General features: G+C 52.8%; 7 protein-coding genes; 1 reads left to right on the top strand and 6 right to left on the bottom strand.

Moving 5' to 3' along the window:
- Positions 1 to 1,380: 1,380 nt before the first annotated feature.
- On the bottom strand, positions 1,381 to 2,190 carry RCC_08779 (uncharacterized protein; the record flags this gene model as incomplete). Its single annotated transcript, XM_023774025.1, has 1 exon — positions 1,381 to 2,190. One exon carries the CDS (start codon positions 2,188 to 2,190, stop codon positions 1,381 to 1,383), a length of 810 nt encoding a protein of 269 aa, XP_023629793.1.
- Positions 2,191 to 2,240: 50 nt separating this feature from the next.
- RCC_08778 (uncharacterized protein) lies at positions 2,241 to 3,206 on the bottom strand (the record flags this gene model as incomplete). The annotated part of the gene is made up of 1 exon (XM_023774024.1): positions 2,241 to 3,206. The coding sequence occupies one exon, from the start codon at positions 3,204 to 3,206 to the stop codon at positions 2,241 to 2,243; it is 966 nt and encodes a 321-aa protein (XP_023629792.1).
- A 4,403-nt stretch (positions 3,207 to 7,609) lies between these two features.
- RCC_08777 (uncharacterized protein) lies at positions 7,610 to 8,149 on the bottom strand (the record flags this gene model as incomplete). The annotated part of the gene is made up of 1 exon (XM_023774023.1): positions 7,610 to 8,149. The coding sequence occupies one exon, from the start codon at positions 8,147 to 8,149 to the stop codon at positions 7,610 to 7,612; it is 540 nt and encodes a 179-aa protein (XP_023629791.1).
- A 768-nt stretch (positions 8,150 to 8,917) lies between these two features.
- Positions 8,918 to 9,739, bottom strand: RCC_08776 (uncharacterized protein; the record flags this gene model as incomplete). XM_023774022.1 has 2 exons in its annotated part: positions 8,918 to 9,032; positions 9,093 to 9,739. The coding sequence occupies 2 exons, from the start codon at positions 9,737 to 9,739 to the stop codon at positions 8,918 to 8,920; spliced, it is 762 nt and encodes a 253-aa protein (XP_023629790.1).
- A 2,833-nt stretch (positions 9,740 to 12,572) lies between these two features.
- RCC_08775 (uncharacterized protein) lies at positions 12,573 to 13,196 on the bottom strand (the record flags this gene model as incomplete). Its single annotated transcript, XM_023774021.1, has 1 exon — positions 12,573 to 13,196. The coding sequence occupies one exon, from the start codon at positions 13,194 to 13,196 to the stop codon at positions 12,573 to 12,575; it is 624 nt and encodes a 207-aa protein (XP_023629789.1).
- A 5,354-nt stretch (positions 13,197 to 18,550) lies between these two features.
- Positions 18,551 to 19,162, top strand: RCC_08774 (uncharacterized protein; the record flags this gene model as incomplete). Its single annotated transcript, XM_023774020.1, has 1 exon — positions 18,551 to 19,162. One exon carries the CDS (start codon positions 18,551 to 18,553, stop codon positions 19,160 to 19,162), a length of 612 nt encoding a protein of 203 aa, XP_023629788.1.
- Positions 19,163 to 21,193: 2,031 nt separating this feature from the next.
- On the bottom strand, positions 21,194 to 21,596 carry RCC_08773 (uncharacterized protein; the record flags this gene model as incomplete). XM_023774019.1 has 2 exons in its annotated part: positions 21,194 to 21,468; positions 21,566 to 21,596. 2 exons carry the CDS (start codon positions 21,594 to 21,596, stop codon positions 21,194 to 21,196), a joined length of 306 nt encoding a protein of 101 aa, XP_023629787.1.
- Positions 21,597 to 21,895: the final 299 nt, after the last annotated feature.

Here is a 21,895-nt window from a genome sequence, read left to right as displayed (position 1 = left end):
AGCCTTGGAAAGTATCGTCAACAGCCGCGCGGGGCTTTACAGTAGTGAGATCCCACGACCGAGCAGTGGCTTGGAAGGCGTTCCGAACCTTGTGAAGTTATGCCCGAGCTCTATGCTTTCTTGGATCTGACATTCTACTCTGACCACCGAGCACGGAAGGCTCATCTACGCCAGTACGCCCTGAAGTTGGTTCGACACTCCTGGCCTTACTCTTGGCCTCCATGCAGTATTCGTCATCCAGAAGACATTTACCGAAAGAGCGAGTATAGCTCAAGCCTGGCTGCCCGAGACTGCACACTGAACAGACCATATGAGTGATTTTGAAGATGGCGAGAAAGCCCAAACTAATGGGGGAGATGTTCCACTGGCAGAATGATAAGACAATGGCTGGCATGGATTGCACGATGTATAATTAGAAGGAAGAAGTACCATTTTGTAGTCACTAATTCTAAGTCTCAAGCGTAGTTCCACWTAGCCGTCCCGCAGTTCCTACATACCTGGAGGTCTGCTGCTAAGCCGCTCAACGGACTCTAGTGGACTTAGGGCTTTCTTCAAGGCGGTCGCCGAGACCGTTGCAGCGAAATGGGCGGTGGTTTCCTCCTTGAAATCAACACTGCCTTGATGTACAAGATTCGAGAGCTGTGTAGGACGGCTCGTCGTAGCTTTTTCAGTTCTGTCCGTACTAGCTGCCGACGGGGGCGACGGGTGCACATTGAAATAGGCAGAGGAATCGTCTCAGACCACAGACTGGAATCCTCTCTCGTGGCCTCGCCGGTGACATTCTTTGAGAATGCGATAGGATCAAAGAACCGGAGGTACTTGAGACTTCCTTCGTCTGACATTGCGTTCAATGCACGACTGTGAAAGCCGTCGATCGATTTGTCCCATGCGTCACAGTCGGGCACGGATGATTGGTCGTCGTCTTGATTGGCACTAAAGTGCTTCTGCATAAATCAGGGGCGACCATCGATGTCACGACTAAAGTTCCCAACAGGATTGGCTGTGAGAAGGGTTTCCCTGACGTTGCTGGATTGAAATCACGCCTTTGTCTGCAAATCCGTCTTGGGCTTAACGCGACGGGCCTCTTGAATGATAGTACTGGACTTCTGAAAAGGTCCACTTTTGTTGAGCCACCAGTGCATCGGAGATGGGGCCATTGTTGCTCAGCTCGACTGCTGCCGGAACCGGGTAGCCGATGGCTTCATAGTGGTTGGAGTAGCTAGATGGGGAAGAGTATCCAGGAAGGAGGTCAGGGTGTGCAATGTAGACCTCATCTCTATCGCCGATATGACCATTTTCAAAGACACCACTCTTCCAGCGTAGAAATCGTGCGCCGGATTCAAAGACCAGGCTTCACTCCGTGGAGAATGTGTGGATAGGTCAAGCGGGCTCCAAGCTCATTGCATCGCTAGGCTTCGTAGTGGAGACCGACAACCTCGATGTCCTCCGGCGAAAGCCTATTCTTGGTAATGACCATGATCTTCCGGCTCCCGTTGAGTTCCCCACAATTACACCTGCACTCCACCTCTGTCCCAATATTCTTCTGGTGCTGCATGCCCTTCCCAGCAACGGTACAATCCTGATCGGTCTAGTCATCGGAAGAGACTGGGCCGTGAATCTGACTGCGGTTAGGGTCGGCCGCGATATCAGTCGACGGGGTACTTGCCGGCACTTGAGAAATTGTCGAGAGATCCCTTTTCCTCTTCGCCTTTTGCACCCGATGGGACTGTCGACTTCTTCCTCGGAATCTGCGTACCTGAATATCTCCTCCAGATCTGATCTCGCAGCGTCAATCGGCTCCATGAATATATCGTTGCGGGTCTCTTTCTCGGCCTGCTTGCTGTTTCCATTCTTGACATTGACCCTCTGCTTCTTAGACAGCACCTTCGTGTGGAAGCTCTGGAAGGTGAAGAGCACGATTGTCGTGCTGGTGCGGATGCCGTCTGGGTCCATGGCACTGACAGCCTCCATGAGACTCGCTGCAATGGTCGGCGGCGTGGCGTGAACTATCCCCTCATTAGTTCCTCCCTTGCCATCCAGACTGCATGATTTGCGCACAAGAGTAACGCGCTCCGGATTCGACTCCTCGTCATTGGGATTAAGCCACTCGGCGAAGTTTGACGTATAGCCGTTCACCGTAGACGAAGGCACGATGACTCCCAGCGCGCTGCCATCCAAGTCCTCATCCATTGACCAGAGCTCCGCTCCGCAATGAGGCCAGTTGCTGCAGACCCTCTGCCTTAACGATCACCCGAGCCAGGCGGCTCAGCGAGAGAGCTGTCCTGCCCATTAGGATCATCTTCGCGAGCCCGTCCAGCAGCGAGAATTGCTCGAGCGGCGGCCGCACGCTGCGCACGAACTGGATCATGGCGAACGGGCAGCAGATTGGGCTGTGTCTGGGTGCTGCTGGAGGGAGATTCATTTCCATCGGGCAGCACTCGACCATTGCTGCGGTACGCTCGCAAACGCTCACGGGCATCTCCCCACTCGGCGAATCCCTCTGTCGGTCCAGGAGTCTCGTCCGCCAGATCGCAGCCTTGACCGTCCCAGCCGAAATGCGTTTTCAAAGTGTGCTCGTCCACTCGCCATCCGCATTGAAAGCAGAACTCGGTCTTGCAAACAGTGATTGGGCATGTCATATGGTTGCATCCCAAGTTACGTTGAACTGGCCTTCCGCATTCCTGATCTGGACAGGCTTGCCACTGTTTGCCGCGAGTGACCGATGAGAGACCAGCGGTTGGATTTGGGGCAGGATGGATGTCGCAGAAGWGGAAAGCGTTGGCAAGGCGAGGGAAGCCGTCCTCGCAGGATGGGCGGAGGCACGCAGTACACACCACGTCGGCATGGCTATCGATGCGGCTGCCAAGAAAGACTCCACACAGCTCGCCGGATGATGCGGTGTGCTTGCAGTACATTCGATGCTTGAACTGTGTTCCTGCCTCTCGGCTTCGCTCGACGTATCGAGTGACGAGGTCTGGCGGCAGGACGTTGGCGACGCTATCCAGGTCAATCACTACCATACCGAATCTGGCTGGGAGGTGAAAGATGTGATTGCATGCGGCTACAAAGGCGGGAAGGATGTTCGTTTCGACACACTCTGAGCAGAGCGCGTTCGATCTGATCAGGGTCGGAAGGCCGGTCTTCATTTCGAAGCAGGTGTCACACTTGAAGTCCGGCATGATGGCGGAAGGGAAGTTCCGACTCATGTTAGCATTGTTTCGAATGGAACAAAGAGACTCGGGCATACGACAGTGCTGCTGTTCGATGATTCCCTAGGTCGAGTAGCCGGATATATGTTTGGAAGCGGCGCGGAAAAGCTTCAAATGTCGTAATCTGTAACGCTCGTCAACATGCGCGTCGAGTAGAGTGTCGGAGGAAGCTTGCCGGACGATCGCGGACCGAGAGAAGAATGTGGCAGAGGTATGTTAGTTAAGAAATTTGGATTGATGAGGTTGTCGAGGTCATCTGGTCGTAGTGGAGAACGCCGATCTTTCCCCATCTTGGATCCATGATGTCCAAGTGGCTTCGGACATCATTCAAAAGTAAATGTCACATGCGACAGCGTAAGAAAGCACATTTTCGTTTCGTATAGGCTCAAGGAAGTGAGTACGAGTGGGAACAGTGATATCAAGAAGATGCTGCAGGCACCACTGCGTCCTTCCTACCATTTATCACGGAACAAAAGCTTGCTGAGCGAAACCAAACAAGGCAAGCGATCAAAGAGCGAATAGATTTGTCGGCGAGCCAATGCGATCTTTCAAGAAAAGACCCACGCCGTGGGCTGAGCTGGTTGCTGCCTTGGCAAATCGTCGATCACAAGTGTACGCAGCATACACAGCAAGTGGACGGATTGGTCGCTGCAATCAAGTTTTTTCTGAGGAACAAAGCTTGCACATCTACCGTTGCTCTTGTAGTGTGAGATTCAAGTCTCGAAGTGAAATGGATTCCAGGGAGGTAGCTCGACAGATTCAATGACCTGCCTGGGAGTTTCACTCGAAGGTATTTAGACCAAATGGAGCTGTGAGTATTGACATGCCTCGCAAGCCAGCTGCATGTTCTCATACTCGATACTCGATACCGTTGTGTACCATCTCAAAGTGGTCAATAGCACCCTGACCACAGATCCCACCGACAATAGACAACACAGCTCGACGTCGGACCTGGCGAGGATGCTCCGGAGGACGTCCTTGATGTATGACCAGGCCTCCTCATCCCCATTTGGCACCAGAGATGAGCGGCAACGGGCATTCTCCTTCTCTCGACGAACCCTCTTCCCAATCGAGCCGATTTCCTTCCCGGTGAGACTGCGGCCGCGGCTGGGATCCGAGTATTGTGTTTCTTCGCCATCGAAAGTGTTCCTGGGCCTCACCGTCATGATCGTCGGCGAGAAGAGTCCCGGTAGAAAACGTTCTAATGGCAGCGGACACTATCGTACGGCGTGGCTTCTTATATGTCGAGATGAATCCTTGATGCTGTGTGCTCCAGCGATGCTCTTGACCCTGATCAACAGGAAAGGGACCAGAAACTCGTCACCAGCAATACCAGACACAGCCGGCTGTATCATACGGCGGCGCGGCTGCTCGACCTTCGAAATATCTCCTTGATGCTGTGTTCTTCAATGCTGCTCTCGCTTTGACTTTGAAATGGTCGAAAATGCTTTCGACCTTGAACAGACCAAAGTCGACCGCTCAGTAGTCCACGGGCTTGCCGAACGCACCGAGCAGGATGATGCCGCGTAGTTTCTTGAGAGTCGAATGTTTCCTTGAGGCTGCGTGTACCAGTAATACCGTTTGTGTTGACCGGCAGCAAAGACGCTAGTGAGTCGTCGACAGGCTTGCCGAAAGTACTGTGAAGTATCATATGGCGTAGTTTCTTGAGCTGCGAAATGATCCCTTGATGCTGTGCGCTCCGACCATGTTCTTTGTGCTGACCGGGGTCAAGAACACCGGTAAGTCGTCAACAGGCTTGCCAAATTCACCCAACAGGCGTGGCTTGTTGAGCGACGCATGACTCCTTGATTCTGTGTGATCCGACGATGCTCTTTGCTTTGACCAGGTGCAATGAGACCAGTGAGGCGTTCACAGGCTTGCCAAAAACACCCAACAGTATCATACGGCGTGGCTTCTTGAGAGACACATAACTCCTTGATGCTGTGTGCTCCGACAATGCTCTTTGTTTTCCCCAGGACAGGCTTGCTGGACACACCGAGAAGTTCAATGCGTACCGTCTTGTGATCCACAATAACTCCTTGATGCTGTGTGCTCTGACAATACTCTGACCTTTAACCTTGGTCCGACAATGTTCTTGCCCTTGGCCCCGTCTGCGAGGAAACGGGCGGCTTTCGCGACTCCGAGAACGAATGCACCTGGCAGACAGGGGGAAGACGATGAAGTCCCAGAATCGTCTTTTCCTCATACCCTCGTCAACTGTGCCAACTGGCGCTGAGGCAGCGGCTGCCGACGATTGGCATGGAATTACTGTAGCTCTCACAGGCACTTCTTGGCAGGCGAAGCAGACTGAGAAGCTTGCTCATGGTGCCAAATCATGCATAGAATGGTGCTGGCAATTGTGCGGGCGTTGCGGATACTCTGAAAAGCATTGGCGATGGAGGTCTGCGCTTTGATGTGCTCAGCAGTGCATGGCCGAAGAGTACCAGGGTAGCATCGAGATATTTTCTCAATACGCAGCAGTCTTGAAGCCTGATAATCGCTGTCGTCAGTCATGTCCAAGGTGGTCAGGGAGGTTGCGAGCTCCCTCAATCTACGGACATCTTGCGGCAGCAACAATACGTTGCCGGAAGCGGCGGCGATGATGGCGGTCAACGGTGACCCACAGGCCAAATCACCAAAAGCTGATCTCGCCTTCTCACTCTTGGTGCCAGCAATCAACGAATGGCGTTCATGGCTTGCTCGACGGCTTGCAGTGGAATCGCATGGTTTGACCGTGATGCTGACTTGGTGGGCCCGTCTCACACCTATCGAATGATCTCGTGAGATCACAGGGTCTGGTTGAGAAGAGGTCAGTGTTGAGCAAGTGCCGTAATTAAGATGAATGCCATCGTACCTGTCCAAGATCATGCGTGAAGCAAGCCTGGCTTGACCCAGACGCCTCTCCTCACCGTGTCAGGCATTGACCACCGCAGCACCATCCACGATGCTCGAGTCATTGTTGCGGGGATGCTGACAGCGGCGTGAACATCTGTTGACAAAAACGGTGCAACGGCTGTCGATGGTAAGCGAGGCCGCAAGCGAGGTCTCGAAGAGAAGCGAGGCCACGCAGGAGTTTGAGGACGTTAAACTGTCCGGGCGATGGCGACCAGCCTCACGCAAGACAATAGAAGAATTCAGGGGACCCCGTAGGGTCTCTGGTGAGATTGTTGTGGCCGCCCTTAGGCGACCGGCGGCGGCGGTGGTGGAGGAGGAGGAGGAGGAGGAGATGGCGGCGGCGTTGGCGGCGGCGAGCCGGGAGGATTTGGTGGTGGCGAGTTCGCCATTGCGTGTGTATGTGTGTGTGTGTGTGTGTTTGTGTGTGTGATGTGGTGTTGTTGTTGTTGTTGCGAGGAAGTGAGGGAAAGGAAGGAGAATAATAGCGGGTACATGTGAAATTTTGCAGGAGCCGAAACAGGCACCAACGCACACTCTCCATGTCTGGAAGTCGCCATAACATGATAGCTATCACTATGACAGCACTGTCTTTATACGATCGGAGAGAAGCTCGGTGATTCAGAAGTTCACCCTCTTCCATGTACGATGAGAGAGAGGCTCTTGATGAGATAGTTGCCAAGCTGCTCCGTACGATGAGAGAGAGACTTGATGATTCAGAAGTCATGCCGCTTCTTCGTACGACGAGGGAGATAGTTTCTCGCTGAGACGAACATCACGATGCTGTGTACGATGAGAGACAGACTCTGCCGGAAACAGAGGCCGCCCTTCTTCGTACGATGAGAGAGAGACTCTCAATGAAGCAAGACCCGCCTCCCTCCGTACGATGAGAGAGAGACTCGATCGATGATGCAGAAGTCAGGCTCTACGGCGGTCAAGCAAGTTTATATCGCGTCGCAGGACTTCCCAAGCTCTTCGCAAAACCGTCTGCGTGATCTGGTACATCACGGGGCCGGAGGAACAGCCATGTTCAAGGACTACTTGCTCCCCTCGAGAGGCGTCAGATAGGACAAGGGCGGGCAAGTCTTTCGCGTTCGTTCTCGAGGGAACACTACTACACATAGCCGTGGCCGACATGTTCGAGGCGGAGGACCAGTCGAAGACGGGGCGTTGAGGAAGGATCCGCTATTACGTGGAAAGAGACGAGAGCCTCCTAAAAAACATGAACGATGTGGTGGTAATCGACAGATGATTCGTTCTCTGTGTAAAGTCTTTCCATGCTTCTTGTCCATGATTACCGGTCCTTCCACCAAATGAAATCGCCGAATTTGCCAGGGATCCAACACTGAGAGATGCTCTGACTGCTCCGCTTCGTAGATAGGCACTCCTGTCCATGCACGGAGAACAGTCGGACTGCTTGATCGTCGAGGAGATCAACCTTGTGCACCGTAGCCAGCTGCTCTAGGCCTGCAAAGACGACCAGAGCACCTAATCGCACTTGTCCTCAATCATGTCCATCCTCCACCGAACTTCCACAGACAAGAGTTGAAAGACTTAACCAAATCACACTCCTCGCCCTCAAGATCCGCCAACCAAATCGCCTTACCTCCATAATAGGTCCGAAGATATTCCTCGCGCATCTTATGGTCAATCTGCAGCTGCATCGGAGGTTTCCAAGTAGTGACAATTCTGCCAGCCGTATTGTAGTAGATAGGAATCGGCAGCGCTTCCTTGTGGTTGAATTTGAAGCTCTTCTCGTAGATGATATCGTAGAGCTCCTGTGGTAATGTGGCGAGGCCGGCGCGTAGCTCGTCTGCGCTTAGTGGAGGGGGGATGTCGGGGAGGAAGAAGTTGTCGGACCAGGCTTCTGTGCAATCGGGGAAAGGCGAAGGAGCGGGTGGCATTTCGAGCTTGGTTTCGGATTGTGCGCGCTCGTCGTTGGATGGGATCTTGAGCTGCTGCAGAGGGTGATACGAAACGGACGTAGACTGCCAGGTGTTAGATCGTCTTTGAGCCTGGAGTAGAAGAAGAATATGTACTGAAGCCATGTCGAGTTGCCGAATCTGAGCTCGACTTGGACGAGAGGAGAAATCCAGGAGCTCTGAGATTGTGCGAGGCTTTGGCGGGAAATCGAGTGCTGTCAACGAGAGAGTGCACGTTTTGTTCGTCTGATGGTACCCGAAGGACGCGTAGAACAGGTCTTGAAAGTGCGTCGTGCTGTGGTGCCGACAGCTAGAGAGAAGAAGGGGAGTGGCTGTTCTGACATGCGAGATTCAGAAACTTCCGGACCTCAACCTTGTTTATGCCATCTCCAACATCTGCAGCGAGGCATCACATAAAGCGATTCGCGGGCACGACACGGCAGTCATTGTACTATTCATATCACATGAGAGCACGGCTTGAATAATCGAAAGGCGAGTACAACGCTTATGTTTGAGCGACWGTGAAAATGATGTACGCTGTAATGGGGATTACTTTACGTGCATGGAAGTATTATTCATTATGAAAGTACGCTATCCTTGGTCTCACGATGGCTTGCGAGACAAGTATCAGCATAATGAAGCTCCCCAGATAGGGTGTGTATTGTTAACACCACGCGCGATGCTAGGCCTTAGCCGTCAAACAGATCGAGGTTCCAGGCAGCAGGATTGATAACACGCAGCACGCGCCCCATATCCTGACATCAACTGCACCGTGTTCAAAGCCATTCACTTGTACCTCTTCCTCTTGGAAGTGGCCGACATAAAGCACGAGTCGTCCGAGAATCCTAGGCGCCTGAGAATGTTGGTTGGCCCCGGATACGTGCCGGTCTGGACTTAGGTGTAGTTTTGTTGACCCCACAATATCCTGATCCTTGGTGGTGCTGGGTTGTTCTGCAACGCCCACACCTGAATATCGATCGAGTCGTCGGGCGTAGTGAATGAAGCGAGTCTGAGGCCCGGAAAGTTAGCCAAAACCCCATGTATGAGAAAGGAGCATACAGATACATACAGATCCCCGGTAGCGGCGATGTACTCATCGCCGATCCACTCCTCTCCTTCTATAATCATCCCTCCGGGTTTCATCGTGGAAATTTYGCAGATAGAGCCCGGGTCTAGGCAAGCCATGCTGTGCTTCTCCATTGATAGACCGAACCATTCGGGTTCGCCATCAGGGTCCATCTCACATGACATATCAATGAGCTCGTAGCCGCTCCCAACAGATCTGAGTTCGGAGATCCGCGAGATGTGGACGTTCAGCAATATCTCATGCGCTTTCTCCGACTGTGCGTGCCACCAACTCCAAATGTCCCCATATACTTCGTTGCCGTAGCACCCGACGGTCCATGGGAGAGCGCTGCCGTAGAACGCAGCCGCGTAGGTCTCGCGCGTCTTCTTGGAGACTTGTAGCGCTGCTGGTGGTTTCCACGTGACGAGGTGGACGTCGCCGTTGTTGTTTTCGACGGTGGAGGCGATCTCCCGAGCCTCGCCATTGTATGTGAATGTGAAGTCGAAAATCTTGTCGTAAAGTTCTTGAGGTAAGGTTGAAATCCCCGCGCGTAGGGCTGGAACGCTGAGTATTGTCGAGGATTTGGTGGGAACGGTATCGGGGAGGTTCTCGTCTTGCGCGACGAAAGAAGCAGTTTCGGTAGCTGCCATGATGTAGGATATGTGGAGTTGGAGGCGCGTTCAATTGCTTACTGGCTTCTTGGTGGATGGAAAGCTGGGTTGACCGCAGTGTAGCAAATTTGTGCAGTGCTTCCAACACTGCCTACGTGGCGGCAGCAGCACGTAATGGACAGAATAGCGCGCGTGTTGAATATTTTGACGGTCGTGGGTAGGGTGTTGTTGTTGACGAAGCTAAGTTGGAATCGAGCAAAGAAAGTCCTGGCCCGAGTCGCGGGATTCTGGTTCTGATTCAGAATCCACGCTAGTCATAAGTCGAGCCGAGGACAGCTAATCAACAGAGTTGCTGAAGAGGGCGGACATCGACGAGAAAATAAAACCACACAAAGATGGCGGAAAGATGATGATGATCGGTATCTATCCTTCGTCCGGCGATTTTGGGCCGTCTCTCACGACCACTGGCAGAAACATGAGAAAGAGGAAGCACGAGGATCGATACATCAATGTTCACTACGTGTAATCGTTTAACAAATCACTCAAGGCCAAAGGCAACGTACATATTCAGTCTACGAGAATGAAACAGGAGCTAGAAAGGGGTTTGCTGGAAGAGTGTAGGAAGTTTGGTCCATGCTGTACTATGCTTTTCCAGAGAGACTTTGACGTCTAACATGATCTCGCCTCTCAGATGCTCTGCCATTGCAGCCCCGCTGTCTCCTATCATCGATTTCACCGTTCAGAGAAGGTGGAGGATGTCGAAACTCTTGAGGCTCCTGTTGTTTGTATCAGAAACCACAATTTGCGTAGCCCTCGTCGAGGAATTAGGGGGTCTAGATGATATGGTGGAGCACCGTGCAGTTCCTGCTGCAAACAATCATTCTTCCTGCCCCATCATGAGGACACGACATCAAGGAGAGTTGGGTACTGCTGGGTGGTGAGGAGGCATCTTAGTTCCTTGAAATGAGCTTAGATCACCTCTTGTTCCATATCGCACAGTGGCGTGTACGACAACTTGGGACGGTGTTCCCGGCGTGGATAGCCCGGAATGAGGCAGATACCGCGGTGCCAGTACGCGACCACCATCTCGTCATGTACCACAACGTGACCACTCTCCAAGATGAGCAGTGGTACCTGATTTTCAACGGTGGTTACCGAAAGGCAGGAGATCTGCCCAGATACTCCGAAGATACCGTGAAGAACCATGCTGCCGATGGGTTCGATCACTGGCAAGCGCAAGGATGCGGAAGGGGATCTGGCGGACGAAACGGAGAATATGTATTTGGGGGAAACAGAGTCCACTCCCGCACCAGCCTCGAAGGCTCATGGTGGAGCAGGGTATTCCTTCTTTCGGAGGTAAAGACGTTCAGTGCCTCAAACACCAGCGAAAGCTGTCCCTGCGCGAGTGCCAGAAAGATGGCTTCGTCGCTCCGTCGGCTGCAGTAATGGACCGCCGCAGGCATCCTAGTTCACTCCCTTTCCCTGCGTCGACGCATGGTGTGTACCTCTCGCAAGATGCGAGGTCCGGGCTTCGCATGAGCAGTAGTCCAACAACGCAATGATCGGACGTGATGATGAGACTGCCCGGTCGTGTGCGCGACTTGCATAGAGCCATCCTCTATACGCCAGCATCGCTTTCGGCGCTCTCTGTCATCTCCACCTTCTCCAATATCGCTCGCGCCAACTGAGACTGTGCCCGCCACCAGCGCAGGCGATTGTGTTGCGCACGTTGCCTCAGAGTCCACGGAAGATTGCTGCCGTGGAACTGCTCCGCGTATTCCTCGCGCGTATCCCGTGACACTTGCAACAGAGCCAGTGGTTTTCAAGTGGCAATGTGATCACCGGAACCATTTCCCGCTGCCCTTATAATAAGGAGCGCCTTGCCGCTGTAGGTGAATTTGAGATTGAAGACATCGTTCCGAAATTCTTGTGGCTTGAGGTCTTTATCAGTGCTGAGGGCTAGAGCGTCAAGCGCGTTCAATGCGGATGATGAGGTGAGATATTTGGCGTCGAGCACAGCGATGTTGGGAGGTGCGGAGTCCTCAGACTGCGTTGAAGGGCCGGAGGCGCGGGCTTCCGTGACGGAAGGGATCCAATTCCAGGTCGTATTTGGATCGAGAAGGGTACCATGATGTGGTTACCCAGGCAGCTCGAAGCGCGATACGGGTTGTAAATGTTGATCAAGCGCCTTCCCATATGATCGTGAGATGAGAGCAATTTTCCACGCTCAATAGCACCTTGCGTGCCATCTTGAAAGGCGTGCAAGTAAAGTGGGTGCGTGGAATGCGGCAAAAGCAGAGATATTGTCTGAGGGTAGGTAATTTGGATGTGTGGATCCGCACGAAGAAGTGCTGCATTAGACCACGCGTGTGAAACTCGATGAACGACTGTCGCGSGGGACAGAGCCATAGTGTTGTTGACAAAGCATTGTTGCTTTGAATAAAGTGATGGTGTGGGTCACAAAGGATAGGTTGGAGTAAGTAACAACAGTGGAGACTTACGGTTAAACTTCAACACTCGGGATCGGACCGCTTCGGCCCGGTCAAACTTAGATGCATCGAGCAGGGTAAGGTACTGGGTACATTTCTCGCTCAAATCAAGACAGTAAAGCTGCCACGGGTTGTCGATGGGGCCCTCGAAGCTGGGTCCCTACCCAGACTACGTGTTCCTATCCCGTGGATAGTAGGCGGCGGCAGCGACAAGCACACAATAAACAATGCAGATGAGAAAGTGGAAGGGAAGAAAGAGTTGTAGCAGAAATTGTTATTGCAGTGATGTGATAAGAGTGGCTCCGCTAGTCGGCGCCATTGTGAGGAGTATCCAAAGAGAGGAGGCAAGAAAGTTGCAAAAGCCGACTTGAGGCTTCTTCATCCTACCCCTCCGAGATGGAAACCCTGAGCACTGTGTATGGACCAGGGGCAGAGATCTCCATGATGGCCCGGCAGTATCGATATGCCAGCTGAATGCGTACTTCATACCACTCAGTACAGTCCGGACGGTCCGCGTGCCCAAGTATCTCACCCCTCTCTCGATGACCAAACTCATTTTCGAAGACGAGATTGGCCAGGAGGTGGTGTGCCGTTGGTGACATGGCATCAAACCAACGGTAGAACTCGTCGAGGCCGTTGATCATACCTACGCCAGTTCCCATCGAGAGCGTCCAAGGAAGCTGGCTTCCAAAGACTTGCCTCATGACTTGCTTGCGTGTCGTGGTATCAACCTGCATGTTGGCCGGTGGCGTCCAGGTAGCGATGCGCTTGAACGCGGAGTGGTCTCTCCAGTTGGGTGACCGACCGATGGTTGCGCGGAACTCGTTGAATTCGCCGAAGTGAAGGTCACGAGTGCTCGAAATTTGACGATCCTCCCCGTTGTAGGTGAAGGTAAAATCGTAGATCTCGYTGAAGAGCTCTTGTGGGAGAGTGCTCAAGCCGGCGCGGATTTGCTGTGTGGTGAGAATAGCTGGAACCTCAACCTCACTGAGTTGGTTTTGTGCCATGTTGGAGATGGCGAGCGGTTGTTGTGGATTGTTTGACAACGTTGATCGATGTTAGTCGACGTTGGTGGTTGTCAAGGTTGTTGCTCGATGGTTATCGATGTCGATGTTGTTGAGCGAGATGGAACTACTGCGAGGCTTCGAGCGTGTTAAATACTCCAGCCTCCCACCAAAACCACGCCAAGATGAATATAATGGCATTGCCTTCAATTATAGTCCAGAACAATCCAAGACTCACCCTGCATTATCTGCTTTGGCATAGAGGATTCACAATGCCATTGCCACCAATTGTGGTCAGGAATGATCCAGGAGCCCCCCTACATTGTCTGCTTTGCGATAGAGGATCCACAATGGCATTGCCGCCATTCATAGTCGAGAACGATCGAAGATTCGCCTTGCATTATTTGCTTTGGTGTACGCGATCAACATTGCCTGGGGGAAACAACGACAATGGTCGGGTGTTGTTTGCTCTTTGCTCTCCCGCCGCCTTGAAGGCTCTGGTTGTACTCACCTGTATCCGATCTCCGTCGTGCCTCGCCAGGACCATCGGCGTTTATTCGTCGACATGGCTTCACGCATGATCATTCCACGATCCCTTCTTCATCATGCCATCGAATGAGGGCAATGTCAGAGGGAACCTGATGCGGAAGGGGGATCGCAGGAAGTCTCTGGACATTGAATTATCCATCACGGAGGGTCCTGTGCAGAAATGTCTTAAAGCGAGCAAACCTCCTTTCCCGCGGGTGGGTCTTGTGCAGAAATGTTCTGGAGTGAGCGAGCCTGCTTTCCCGCGTATTATATTCTTCAAGGCCTCCGACGACGCGTCCCATCCACGGATCTTATGTCCATTCATTTCTGCCGCCGTCAATGACCCACGGCTGGTCGCGCTGGGTTCACGTTGGAGGGTTCGTCGGTTATTGGGATCGTACTCGGACGGGCTGATCTCCCACTGTGGGCGTACCGGCATGGTCTATCTGACGCGGTCGCCCCCAGCTCAAATACCATGTCGCGGTCACGGAGCCCGAGCGATCCCTCCAGCGTGGTTACGCTCATCGCGTAATTTGCTGTAGTCCTTGATGTAGCGGAACTCCATATCGTCGGCCATGGGACGCCCCTCGATCATGCTGACGAGTCCCTGTGGAAGATTCGCCATGCCGGCGCGTGCCTGTTCGGTTGTGATGTTGCGGAAGACCGTTTGTGAATCGCATTGCTGCCCGTTGTATTCCTGAACAATCTACGACCCACCTTGCATTGTCTGCATCGCCATAAGGTCCAAGGTATCAGACGCGTCTGTAGTCGGTGATCTGGGCTTAGCTCAAGGAGGTTGCCGGCGCGGGAGTGGGTTCGATGGAACTAGCGAAGGACTTGCTGTCGAAGTCCATGGGTCTCTAAGGATTGATGGGACCGTGGGATTCCGGAGCGTCAGTGGCCGAAGGGGAGAATGAGCTGCGAACGAGCTGGACACGCCGGAAAGGTGAGAAGGTGTTCCTCGCGTCTGATCTGTTGTCGAGCATGTTAGCAAATGTCGCGACAGCAGTGGAGTTAAACGAAGCAGCGCCTGACCTTTGCAACTGATTGTGCGCAACAGCATCTTCAATGATGGAGCTCGCGGTGTGATTAGAAGCGGAGGTGGTGCTGTTCAGTGATGATTTGGCAATGCAGAAACGCGTCCAGCCCGACGCGAAGATGGCAAAAGCACGCGTCGCTTTGAACGATGAGAGGACTCCATTTCGACTGTGGATAAGATCTTGAAGTGAGTAGTTTCTATCTGTGGAACTGAGAGATGCGGCCGCAAGGGCATAGATGGAGTGGGATGGAGTGGACGCCAAGAAAATGCCAATGTTTCCGGGAATGGCAGGCAGTTTTGGGGTTCGAACCCGCGACCTGGCCGTTGGACAACAAAGTTGATTGCTCAAGTGTTCGAACCGCAAACTTGGTTATTGCATGCCATCCTTTCAGCACATGGGCAAATGAATGTAGCCGTGAGAAACAATGCAGAAGAATGCACAATGAAGCCAAAAGATAGATATGGCTATGGAATGCAATGGCAGTGCGTAGAGGCAATGCACTCAACACTACTGTAATGCGAGTGTTTGGCAAAAAGGAATGCACATATAGCTACTTCAATCGCCTGCAATTGACCAATACATAACCCCAAAAATACATCCCGAAAAAGAGCAAAAAAAAGAGCCGCTCTCCGAACGAGCTGGTCATGGTTCATGTTGGGGGATGGTGAAGGCGAATGGGGAGGAGGGGGGGACGACTTACTGTTCTGTACCACTGGGCCAACTGAGCGAACTCAGCCTGCCCAGTGGCGGAGATGAGAGGAAACGCTGCGTTTATATTCCTAAACTTGCGGCTGCCGGAGTGGTGCCTTGGTTGGTTCGGAGGGGCTCCCGGGATGTGCACGGAGCCCAGAGGGTCGGGTTCAGTCGGCAGGAGGGGCGGGAAGGAGCGGGGAGTGGCTACGAGGCTTGGGGAGACGATGGGCGAGCTGTATGGCACGCGGGACTTGTGTGTATTCAAGGCGGATGATGCTATGGTCTTCTAGAGGACTCAATATTTCCATTGCTCGTACGCCTGTTGCTCTCTTGAAGCGTAGCCTGCAGAGTGTGCAATGTTGTTTCTGGTTAAGCCGACTGATTCTCCGCGCCATACCATTCGACAACCCTCCAAAGATTCGACATCTTCCACCGTAACTAGCAGGCTCAACCATCCAGTCTTGCCCATACAACAGTGTCTTTCATTCAGGGGCATTCCCTATCTAGCCATGATAGCAGGAAAGAAGATGAAGGAAATACAGCGCCTTGTTTCTGCTGGACGGGCTCGAGGCGGCGATGAAGTAACGCTGCAGAGGATCTGCCATCAAGAACCAGAGTGCAGGTCGGTCTCACGCTGCACGGTGGTTCGTACTGACCTCCGGATGATGCAGGTAAGTCGACAGGCTCAGCCAGCGACAGACGGACAGCGCCCGCCAGGAAAACGAACCAGCCATCCACAGAGGCAGGATTAAATGCCTTTGCAGCGCCATCGATGGACTATCAGCAGTTCCTTCCGATCGCGCTTGAACGAGACTGAAGGCATCAAACAATCATACCCGCAGAGGAACAAGCAATGATTCCACCCGATCAGACCTTCTGGGCTTCTTTGCCCATGGCCCACGCTCAGGCGACTTCAGCTTCGGAGTAAAACAGACAACACGGGAACAGATCACAGTGGTGCAGGTCAAGCACTCACGGCAATCGTGTTCTGGCAAAACGTGGACACAAGGGAACGAAGTGTCGGCAAGCGGAAGGAGCAGATACAAGTCGTACTTGGATGAAAGACGCGTCGCCTGTTACTCTACAACGAGGCCAGACAACGGGCTCCGTCCTTCCACCACCAACATAGCCTTTGCTCAAGCTGATGGTCACAATCATCGTCCATCGGACTTCCATCCTTTTGATTGGGACAGAGAAGAAGACGGGATGAGCTGGGCTGCCGAGCTGCTAGTCATGAACAATCGACGCACCCAGAGGGATAAGAATGAGAAGTGACTTCGCTGTATTGCGCAGCCGGCTAAGGAAGACCACAGAGGCAGCATGTTGGAAAATGCGAGGAGCTTCCCGGACTGGAGTTGATGAACATGTATTCTTGTTGCATCGACTCGGAAAGTCGCGATGTCAGGACAAGCGGGCAAGATTCATACATTGCAACCACTGGGAGTCGCCGCTAGCAGCCTTCATATCGCCCGCAAGAGCTGGCCAMGATCAGCATAGACCCAAGCTACGACGCCAGATGTGCACCTTGGACGAGCAGAACAGTTTGCTGAGGCCGGGGTACCAGATGTGGCCTGAAGCAGTTTGCCTTCGGGGATCTGGCACGTAACTGTCGAGGGCTATGAACAATTTGCACTCGGCTTTGAAGGACCTGTGGACAAAGTCATCGATCAATCAATCTGGATCACTTCTAGGTCAGCGGTCCCATCAATCGATCCCTGGGTGTCATTGTCAATGGGCATTCACCCTGCGTCAAGCACACCGATTCTTCACTCTGAACAAAGAGATTGTCTTTCAATCAATCCTTGCTTGCGTTGCGGCTTGGTACGCATCGATTACTGTATCTGTTGGGTGTTTGGCCCTTTCCATCGCTGCCCTGTTAGATCGGGCTCTCCTGGTTTGATGTCTTTGAATCGACTCACTTAATGGTCCGTCAAGCATCCATCGTCGGGGAGGCAAGACTCCTTCACCGTCATGATGGAGAGATTTGCACCACACTTTTCGCGATCATCTTTCATCGATCTTAAGCTTCATCTTCGACCAGGGACGACTTGTCGCGTGGAGTTCTCCTGACGTAGTGGGGAGACTAACAGACGCGACCGACGATTGAAAGCGGGGAGACTCCAGCCGTCCACCTTGTGGAAGTCAGTACGTGGATGCTGTGACGTGCTACCACTCAGGGCATCTTGTATCGCAAGTGTCGACAGATCAGGGGGCGAACAAAGGTGAGAAATAATAATTGTTGCGGAATTCGATTGGGAAAGCGCTATGGATTGCTACGCGATACATCATCGAAGTGCCTTAGGTGTGAACCTGCACCAGATCGAATGATCTTGAAAACCACATTCACGCCGCTGGTAGCGTCAGATTTGTCGCAGCGATCGGGCCTACTGAGCATCAGAGCCCAGTATCTAACGCTGGACGTTAGTGTTGCGATGCGTGAAGGTACATACGTCTTCGATGCCGGACACAACCACCCCTGGTTGATACCGGAATCGCTCCTGGGCTGGAACTCCATCACGATGTCTTAGAATCTTTGCACCGGCGATCCTAATACAGTATATATGTAGCACTCAGAAGGCAGCTTTGCTTTACCAATGCCATATGATCTAACGCTCCTCAATCGTAAACTCTTGCAATGGGACAGCTCCTCCTCTCCTCATCTACCAGCCAGTCGTTTGAACATTACTCACCGATGAAGTGTGCCGCAACGTCATCAACTTCTTCTGTGCAGCTTGCTGGTCGCCTCACTTCGTTCTTGTATTTCGCGTGTCGTACATGGCCACTGAGTTTTGACAACGACTGACGCTACATTCGGGTTGAAGCTTGCCGTGGGAACAAGAGTTGGTTGATTTTACCTTTGGATACTTTCTCATTCAACGGTAAAGCCATATTTCTCGCAGCCTTGGAAAAGCTTCAGCTAACCTCACATTTCGGGCTCGATTTTGAGGACTCGAAGACGCCCGAGCTTTTCGACGCCGCATCTCAGCTGAACTTCCAACACGTCACTGATCTTCTCTTACTCACCACCTCTGAACATTCATCAACACACAAGCCTATCCTAAGCCGCGTCAAGATAGCCAGTGGACACGACTTGAAATGGCGCCAGTATTCAACGTGTCAATCAATCCGAACCGGGACGCGAGATGTCTACGCGCAGCTCGTGAACGCCTCCCTCTCTGCACACTCCTCGACCGCCTCCCACAAGAACTGTTCGATCAGATCAAGACCGCTGTGTTCGACTACGATACGCACGAGGATGTCGGATCAATCAATGCATCTGTCACCGTCGAGAACACCTACACGCCACCTTCATTCCTACAAGTGAACAGTCAGACCCGTCTGATCGCCAGCCGCGAGTTTTATGGCAACACGCGCTTTGTCTTCCTCGATCTCGACATCTTCTCCAAATGGCTCATTTCCCTGCCTGTGATTCATACCARGACATTACGGGATGTGCGCTTCCTCGCCGCTGAGCAGCATTTGCCCGAGGGAGAGCTGGATGAATCGAAGGTCGCCGTGCCCACGGATGTTGATGAATCCGAAAATACTCCAGAATGCCTCCAGGGTCCCAGCCACGCCGACTCTTCGATGGCGTTTATCAAGACCTACAGGGGCGAAGAATTGAGGATTTTTATCCTTTCAACGGTGATCCAAGCGTGCGAGCAGACGCCAAAACTCTACATCAGATTCATATCTCAACTATTTTGAAAGGGGACAGCCAGTCGCTAGTACGCGACCTGGAATCAGACGTGATGCGGTATGACTGATGAGTATGAACTTCTAATCATACCGTTCGCGGACTTTTCGCGGCGACTGGGAGGAGAAATAGTCTCGCAGAGGGCGTGGTCCGATATGAGCCTATGCAGGTTTCCCAAAGAGGACGACTACATGGTATCTAGTAGCAATACGAATGGAGTCTGCCACATTGTCCCTCAACACTTTTTTCTCATCCGTGCAGTGATAACTCCTCTGTTGTGATACGAGAGTTCAGCGATCCTGAATCAGGTCTCCCACTTATCAGAGCTGTCGACATGAGGAAATCATCAACCAGACAGCGCCCTTGACTGCCCTCTCAATCAAATAACGGACAACTCTACTAGTAGTAGAGATTCTAGCAGCTCTAGAGTTGTCTACTCTGCAGAGAGCGACGCCTCCAGACATCATGAAGACGGCTAAGGGCATTCTACCTCGGTTGAGAATTCTCGTATCGACAGCTCTGCCACTTATTGTCACTAAAAGAGCCACAACGGAATCTCTCGTTTCAAGAGCTCGAGTATTCTCAGCGGCCTCGTAGGACACCCTGCCTATCAAAGATACCAGCCATCAGGAATCATATCTCGCCGGTCTACGTGCACTCTTGAGCGATCCTGGAGTATGTCGCTGTCGGCGCACGTACGCACACTACCCCAACCCTAACCCTAGTGACTGCAGAAGCACATCGCCAAGAATGATCGAGATTCGCGTCTGTTCGCGATGCTCTGCAAGTGAGAATAGACAGTTTAGCTGTACAACGCAATATGTAGCTAGGGCTACTCATTGGACGTAGTTGCAAGAGAGCTTGGAATGTGAAGTCGTCCACGGCAAACGCGTGAGACAGGGCGCGTCAATATCGTTGCTTCTGCTTTCCGCAAACTTCAACATCCACCTTCACGCTTCCTTCATCGACATGACTCGACATGTCAACTACAATATCACGTCGTGTCACCGCCTCTTCACTACTCCATGTCGACGCTCCGCTAACAAGGCTTGCATTCTTCTCCTTCACGCCTCAGCAAAGCAGCAGGCGGCTCACTTCAATGGCGCCATCACAACGAGCCTCTGCGTCAGTAACACCGCAAAAGTGACAGATGAGCCGGTCAGTACGTCGCAGGTGTTTCTCTCGATGCTATTAAGAGACTGACATCCTCCAGGCAGACTTCTTCAACTCCATCCTCAGCGGCAACATACACGGTGAAGACGCGAATGCTGCCAATTTTCAAGCATGTCTTTGAGGCGTGCCGGCAGCTCTTTCGCTCGACCGAACACAGAAGCTACCGGTTCGCATCGATCTTCACCCCAGGCTATCACAGGCGGCAAAGACATTTGCCTCGGTTTGCATCGATATCCCCCAAAGGTCATCAAGGGCTGCAAAGCCACTTGCTTCGGCTGTAAAAGTCTGCCATGATCATGTCCACGCAGCGCCGCAAGGTCAATGAATGTACTAAGAGKTAAGTCGCTCACCCTGAGCATCAGGCTCGGTACGCTGACATGCTTTGGTAGGGCTTCCACCCAAATCACATCTCGGCCTTTCTCAGCAGACGCCCTCAGCGCGCGTCAACCCCAGCTTCTCAATATGCCACAGCGTCATGTTTGCATCGATATCCCCTACCACGCATCACGTCCAGCGACGACGGCAGCTCTGATGCTGTTGGACGGCTTAGTCGTTTCGGCTGCCGATGGAATCCCGACAATGGAGTGAGTCGCGATCCCGTTTTCAAATGGGCCCTCTGCACATGCCAGACAACAGCCCGCTACCCCGTGAACACTGCCTGTTCTGAGGTACTGCATATGGACCATCTCCAGGCCCAGCGTCCGGCCTCAATACCAACCATAAGGACTCATGTCGGCCTTGCGAAAAGAGCGGTGGTACCTCCTCCATCCGATCCGGATCTTGATGGTCGGGCTTAGAGGGAACATGATCCTCCAGAAAGACACTACAGAGTTTCACCGGGCACGGTGCACCGCGCTCTTTACTCCAGTCTACTCCAAGTCTGCCGTCCTGTCTACACGAAGGACTAAGACTACAACTTTGCAAAGCTTGAGATTCAAGGCCATATCAGCGGATTGGCTTGTCCACGACATCCATCCAAGTTCTCTTTTCCAGAGACCTCTTGCTGCAACGCTGCTCTTTGGCAACGACGCCTCATCACTCCGGATGCCGCCTTGAGCATCTCCCTGCCCTGGCTGTCGTGGCCCACCGCTGTCAATCTTTACGTCAACATCTTTGCCAGCACTTCGACTGCCCCGGACAGTGCCTTGACAAGGCATCGCGTCCAACCCGTTGAACAGTTTACAAGGTCTTCCACCTAGTACCTGGGCTCTGGCTCTATCGTCCATTCGGGATGCACTCACCCTGGGTTCTATTGGTTGATCGCACCGCCATGGTTGCACTTTGATTCGCTTGGTCAACCCAGAAAGGCTATGGATCATCAACCACGCAGTCAAGGAAGCGATGCCAATTTCTCATCCTGAAAAATTGCTGAAGACCAAGATTGAGGCGGACTGGCTCTGGTGGACAACATGCAGGGCACGGTACTGCGTAGTCTGAACCTGAACCCAGGGCCGGCGGGAAGGTGGAGGGGTACGTCCGTCGTCTCTCGGCTCTCTCTCACCGGAGGCTGCGTAGTCTGAACCTGAACCCAGGACCGGTGGCGGCAAGGTGGAGGGGTACGTCCGTCCGCC

Source organism: Ramularia collo-cygni (assembly GCF_900074925.1).
Source record: "Ramularia collo-cygni strain URUG2 genome assembly, contig: RCC_scaffold15, whole genome shotgun sequence".
Taxonomy (NCBI): domain Eukaryota; kingdom Fungi; phylum Ascomycota; class Dothideomycetes; order Mycosphaerellales; family Mycosphaerellaceae; genus Ramularia; species Ramularia collo-cygni.
This window is presented reverse-complemented; position numbering and strand designations above follow the sequence as displayed.